Genomic DNA, 6,397 nt, shown 5'->3' with positions numbered 1-6,397 from the left:
CATACTGGGGGACCAGCAGCGACCATCCCCTTAGCGCGCTGCGTGAATCCAAAGTCTCTAAATATCCACCCGCAAACAACTGCCATTTGCAGCCCGAACGCCGGCTTGTTTGGTAACTTTAGTTTGCTTGTCGCTGCCCGGCAAAAGTGTGGCATTTTGTAATCCGCCCTGCTGTAACTCGAAAGCTCGGGGCTGATTATGAATACGGGAATTTTCTTTTAATTTATCATGAATAGTTTCCATACACTTTGATTTAAGGTTATTAACATTCTATAGACAGTGGCATCTTTAATATGTGGCGATCGCTTCTAAAGACTAATCTCATTACCCTCAAATAGTCATAAAATATGATTTTATTATACTTACGTATTTAATTAGACGGCCAGCAATGTAATGGATTTTGAGATCGGGTAGAGCAACAGCTTTGATAATTCACTTATCTTTGGCAATAGTCATTAACCCCCAACACCAGCAAAATAGATTGCTTTCTAACGCATCTTTTTTTCTCACCCCTTGGAGAAAGGATCGGGGGTCTCCTGATAAGACAAATCGGACTTCGATTTTCACCGATTAATTAAAATATTAACGTACCTACCCTGACAAATCACAAAAAGGAAGTCCTAACCTACACGAGGCGGAAAAAGCCCATCGTTCAATGCAGTTGTTGTGCTCTGCTCTCCAAATATATATATATGTGTGTGTGTGTGTGTGTGTGTGTGTGTGTAGTGTATATGTAGTGTATATGTAGTGTATATATATGTAGTGTATATATATATAAAGTGTATGTGTGTGCGAGTGTGTGTGAAGACTTCATCTATATGTACGTGTATGTATGTATGTATATTTTATTTATATAATTAAATAAATATATAAATAAATATAAATAAATAAAAATAAATAAATAAATAAAAATAAGTATAAATATAAATATAAATCTATATATAAAGTCGCGGAGGAGTGGGGTGGTGCGCTTCTGACTGGCGTCTCTGGGAGAGTATCCAGGACATCCTTTGTCCATCCCCAGGGTCTTCTCCCGTGCCTAAAAGTAAATGTCCTTTAAATAGGTTATGTTTGTGCATGCACTCCGGAATAATTCATCTCGCGCCGTTCGCGCCTTTCAGCCCGCGAGCAATTAGCGCGGCCGCCTTTGCCCCGGCAGCGCCCCGCGCGCGCGCGCGGAATTCGCTTTTTTTTTTTTTTTTTTTTTAATTGTGGCGTTTCCTCGGGAGCGGGGAAGCGGGCGCGGTGCCGGCGCTGCGCTGCGCTGCGTTGCGTTGCGCCGCGGGCCGCACCCGCACCCGCACCCGCGGAGCCGGAGGAGGAAGGCGCGCGCGCGCGCGGGGAGCGTGGCGGCGCGGGGAGCGCGGCGGCGGCGGCGGCGCGCGCGCGCGGGGAGCGCGGCGGGGCGGGGCGGGGCGCGCGGTCCATATATGGCTCGGGCGCCGCCCCCCGCGCGCGCGTCAGCGCTGACAGCGCGGCTCCCGCGGCGGCGGGGCCCGGCTCCCGGGAAGGGCGCGCTCCTCGGGGAGGGAGGGCCGGGCTCCGCGCGCCGCCGTCCATTCCGCGAGACGCCACGGGCCCGCGCCGCGCTCCTCTGCGCCCGGGAACACCTCCGCGGCGATCGTTTTGGCGTTTATTTGTCTTTTGGAGCAGGAGCGAGCCGTGCCAGAAGTGGTCGATTCAGCAGTGTCCTGAAGCTTTTTTTGATGCTGTTTTACTAGGATGGCACCACGTTGAGCGCGTCTGCAAACAACAACAAAAATATTTATTCTTTCCAAAAAAAAAAAAAAAAAGCCCGCCTCGCATTATCGCCGGCTGTAGTTACACTTTTTTTTTCCTTTCTTTCTTTTTCTTTTTTTTTTCCTTTTTTTTTTTTAACCACCAAACTGGAACGCCATCCAACTAGCTGCGCTGAAGTACTCAGTAAATTGTTTATGTCGTGCCAATACAGGACAGATTGAAGAAGGCAGCAAGACTTGAACTGGGCTTTTCTCCTACTGATCACAGGGAGTAAAGTCATCTCTTATATTCCAGTCGCCAAGGAGAGAGAGAGAGAGCGAGAGAGCGAGCGAGAGAGAAAAAAAAAATCAAGCAACAACCAACCCACCCCGTATCTGACATTTCTCTCAATTTTAACCCCTTTTGGTTAGGAGCTGGTTTTGCCCAAATTTGTTTTAATGTTTGGGATTCAGGAAAATATACCAAGAGGCGGGACGACCATGAAAGAAGAACCGCTGGGCAGTGGGATGAATCCAGTCCGCTCGTGGATGCATACGGCGGGGGTAGTGGATGCTAACACGGCCGCCCAAAGGTACGTGTGCCAGACGCTCTGCTGGCGCTTCTCTCCTCCCGGCCGTGACCCCCCTCGCTGCTCCACCGCCGCTGCAGCCTCCCGCGCGGCCGCGGCCCCCTGCGCGGCGCGGCGCGGTGCGGCGCGGCGCGGCGCGGCCCCCTGCGCGGCTCGGCGCGGCCGCCGCCCCGGGCCCGCGCTGCCGCCGCCGCCGCCGGCCGCTCTCACCCTCGCCTTGTCTTGTTTTCTCCCGCAGCGGCGTGGGGCTGGCTCGGGCACATTTCGAGAAACAGCCGCCTTCCAATCTCAGAAAATCCAATTTTTTCCACTTCGTCTTAGCTCTGTACGACAGGCAGGGGCAGCCAGTGGAGATTGAAAGAACAGCTTTTGTGGACTTTGTGGAGAAAGAGAAAGTAAGTCTGTATTTTTATTATTTTTTTTTTGTAACCTTTAAGTGTGATTTAATTGATCAAAGATAATTTTCGCTGTGAGTTAGACCCGGCGAGCTCTAACGGTACTCCAGAGGCGTCCAGACCACGTGCAGTTTTCCCTGTTATTACCGCGGCGCTTGGCCGCTAAGAATAGAGCCCGGTGTTTAGAAACTTATCTCTGCGCACCCGGCTCGTTTTAACGCCGGGAAACGGCGAAACGTGACATATTTGCACCAAGATAATGACATCATCGGTGCTCCACAAAGTGACTTAGGACTGAATTTCTGCAAACTGTAATTCTGAGCTGCTTCGGGGATGAAAAAAAATTACGTCAGGAGGAGAAAGATATTTTCCATACTAAACATAATTATTTATCGTTACTTGCAGGAGCCAAACAATGAAAAAACTAACAATGGAATTCATTATAAACTTCAGTTATTGTATAGCAATGGTAAGTTGTTATTATCTCATTTTTGAACGTGTGTGCGCCACAAAAAGTGCTACTTTCTTTTTCAAGGCCTTTTTTAAGGGGACATAAAGATTTTGAGATTAAAATTACATGCATGTAAACACGACTCTTTTCTTGGCATATAAGGAAAACAAAACATAAACGATCAATAAGTCAATGGTACTTCACATGATTAACCGGTTGGTCTTGAAGTGGAAAGTAAAAAAGGGGATCGATACCTGCTCCAACAGAACATCACTTTTAAGTGACTTTTTTCAGTTTTGCAAATTAATGTTAATTATTGTGATGGGGTAACTGCACGGAGCAGACATAACAGATCCTTAACCCAAGCAAAGCAGATTCCTTAAATATCAGAACAGCGTGCAGAAAGATAACAATGCTAATCAATCAGAGAGCCCAAATGATCGTTTCTCTCTCGTGTTTCCTCGGAAATGATGACCGTATATCCAGCAGAATGCAAGAATTAGACACACACACACACTGTCCCACTCGGGAGAGTATCTGGGCTTTTCTCGGATACAAACCTCACAGTGCTGCATTCACTGGCTGACAATAACTCTGTCGATATATTATTTCTGACTTTTATTTTTTTTAATTTTTAAGACTGACGCGAGTGTTGATATATTGTAGAAAGCACTTAATTGACTGACCTCATGTTTTCATTATGTAATTTGGGTGGTTCGCGATTGAAATTCTAATAAGAATTTGTCTCTGCTTCCCCCCTCACCAGGAGTTAGAACAGAACAGGATTTGTATGTTCGTCTAATAGATTCAATGACCAAACAGGTGAGAAAGTTTAAGCTTTTCTTAACAGTCAAGTAACTAAGTTTGTATTTTGCCCTTGCTTGTTGGGGGGGGGGGGGGAGGAGGTGGATATTAAATTGGCAGACCGCACCTATTTTTCTTCTAATTTACCTGTCCGAGTAATTAAGATATCTATCACTGGAAAATATTTTAAATAGTGAAATAGCTTTATTGTTGCTATCCCGAGCAGCGTCTGTATCGTTAAATGGTGTGTGTATCATTAGGCACAATGTCATGTGAATATATGTTTGATATAATTAATTCAGCAAAGGGTAGATGAAAGAAAAAAAAACCCATCAGGTGGCCTAGATTTATTTTTAATAGCACTTTTTTTTCCATTCGTAACTTTTTTGTTATATTTTTCCTCGGTGAAAAAAGGGCAGTCCTCTTTCTAGGCACCTCGAAACTGACCGTGATTAGTCCCTTTCTTTTATAATGCCGTGATCTAGTAACGCGAGACGTTTATTTGGATTTAAAAGTTAAATGTGCTGAGGTGAAAAGTCATCTTGTTCTCCTCTAGTCCATATTCACCTCTCAGCCCCCCATCTCCATAATTCAAACTCCATGCTCCAGGGGTCACCCAAACCCGTCCATTTCCCTGAGATCAGCTTCTGTTTCTTCCTCAAACCTCTGTCATACCTTGTAAATAACATAATTACAAGCAGTTCCTTATTAAATTATTTAACCTGTCTTGGTCAACTTTTCCGATGATAACTACATGTTATCAGCATTGCAGCACAGCAATTAAAGACAGAAAGCTACTTATTAGCTCTGGATTTAATATTATTTTTTTTCCCGGAGAGACATTTCAGGATTTGGGGGGGGGGGGTGAGAATGGGGGATAATTTACAGTGCCGTGGAAATCAGATACCCGAGGTGGAAGCGGGAGCCTTTCGGGCGGCGCGGCGCGGCGCTCGCAGCGCCCCCGGGGCCGCGCTGCCACGCGGGGCCGGGGCGGACGCGGAGCGGAGCGGTGCGGAGCGGCGCGGCTCGGCTCGGGGGAGCCCCGGCCCCGGCCCCGCGGGGGAGCCGGGCCCCGCGCTGCTCCGCTCCGCTCCGCGCCGTGCGGCGCCGCTCCGCTCCGCTCCGCAACTTTGTGCAGGGCCGGCTCCAAATGCCTCCAGTAGGGAAAGAGCGTGGTTTCCTCGGGGCGAAAACCAGAGCTGACAGGCAAAGTGCAGCCGGGCTGACAAAGACGAAGGCGCCGTGCCCTTCAGTGATGCTTTCAATGGTCGCGGAGGAGCCCTTTGCAACTCTGGAGCGCTCTTGAGTTGACAATGTGGTTTTATTTCCTTTGTATATAACAGCTAAATGTTTTCGGAAATCGCTGTAGTAGTCTAATTGAGAGGCTTATAGAGGCAGCTATAAGTTTCGTTACTGATGAATAAAGGAGTAAAGAGGATACATTTTAAGTACACTTTTATTGTTCATTTAAGCTTCGTACCTTTGCAGCACAAACAGTGCTGAAAATAAAGGCTCTTAATCTCACTGACGGGAGAAAAAAAAAATAGCCCAGTAACTGATCAAAGAGTCAATGGCGCTGAACCGACAGTTTATGGATTTCTGTTTGTGCTACAAAATAAAAAATAAATCACTTATAAATACGTGGCTTCATCAGAGGGAAAAGTAACAATCACCAGAAGTTATATGGCGCGCTGCAACAACAAACATTTGCAGCCGCGGACCGCTTGTTATGTCTGCGGGGCCGTGTATTACCCGCGTGTTTCCCAAACAATACCTGCGCGCGGGCGCGGGGGCTCGCTGCGCGGGGCTCCGCGGGCAGCGCGGCGGGAGGCTGCCGGCGGGGCGCGGAGCGGGGCGCGGAGCGGCGCGCAGAGCCCGGCGGGCTGCTCGGGGAGGCCGCTCAGGCGCCGCGTGTCCCCGTGTCCCCCCCCGTCCCCCCCCGGTGCCGCGGGAGCCGGAGCGCGGGGGCGAGCGCGCACCTCTCGCTCCGCGCCATCTGCTCGAGCCCGTGCTCAAAGCGCACTCAGCCGTGCTCCCAGACACTGCCTTTTTACCCAAGAAAAATCATTGTTAGCAGTTTCAAAATAAACACCAGATTGCCCATTAGCACTTTTCTCCCCGAATATCATCCGGCGATAACCATATTGCTGCGCGCGCTCCTGGGAGTCCTCGGGGCGCTGCGGCTTGCAGCGCGGCCGCGGGGCCCCTGCGCGGCCGCGCTGCCACGCCGCCTTCGCCCCCGTGCTCCCCATCGCTTAAACCATGCCATAACATTGCCTTTTTTTTTTCCTTTTTTTGGAGGGGGGGGGTCCGAGCTGCGGCTAATAACGCGGTGAGGGAAACTTTGGGCAGCCGGCGCCGCGCACACGCGCTTCCCCGCGTCCACGCCGCGGCGAGGCTTTGTGCGCTTGCTAAGGTTACGACAATAATGTTTCTTTT

General features: G+C 49.4%; 1 protein-coding gene across 5 annotated transcripts in view; it reads left to right on the top strand.

Moving 5' to 3' along the window:
- The first annotated feature begins 1,880 nt into the window (after positions 1-1,880).
- EBF3 (EBF transcription factor 3) overlaps positions 1,881-6,397 on the top strand; it is a 121,005-nt gene continuing 116,488 nt past the window's right edge. For 4 of the 5 annotated variants that reach the window (XM_067300385.1, XM_067300383.1, XM_067300382.1 and 1 more), the window contains exons 1-4: positions 1,881-2,311; positions 2,547-2,703; positions 3,109-3,172; positions 3,921-3,976. In XM_067300385.1, coding sequence (XP_067156486.1) covers positions 2,178-2,311; positions 2,547-2,703; positions 3,109-3,172; positions 3,921-3,976 — 411 coding nt within the window. In that variant the 5' untranslated portion in view covers positions 1,881-2,177. The remainder of the gene's footprint in view (positions 2,312-2,546; positions 2,704-3,108; positions 3,173-3,920; positions 3,977-6,397) is intronic. The other variant, XM_067300384.1, reaches the window with a different exon arrangement.

Source organism: Apteryx mantelli, chromosome 7, assembly GCF_036417845.1.
Source record: "Apteryx mantelli isolate bAptMan1 chromosome 7, bAptMan1.hap1, whole genome shotgun sequence".
Classification (NCBI taxonomy): Eukaryota; Metazoa; Chordata; class Aves; order Apterygiformes; family Apterygidae; genus Apteryx; species Apteryx mantelli.
This window is presented reverse-complemented; position numbering and strand designations above follow the sequence as displayed.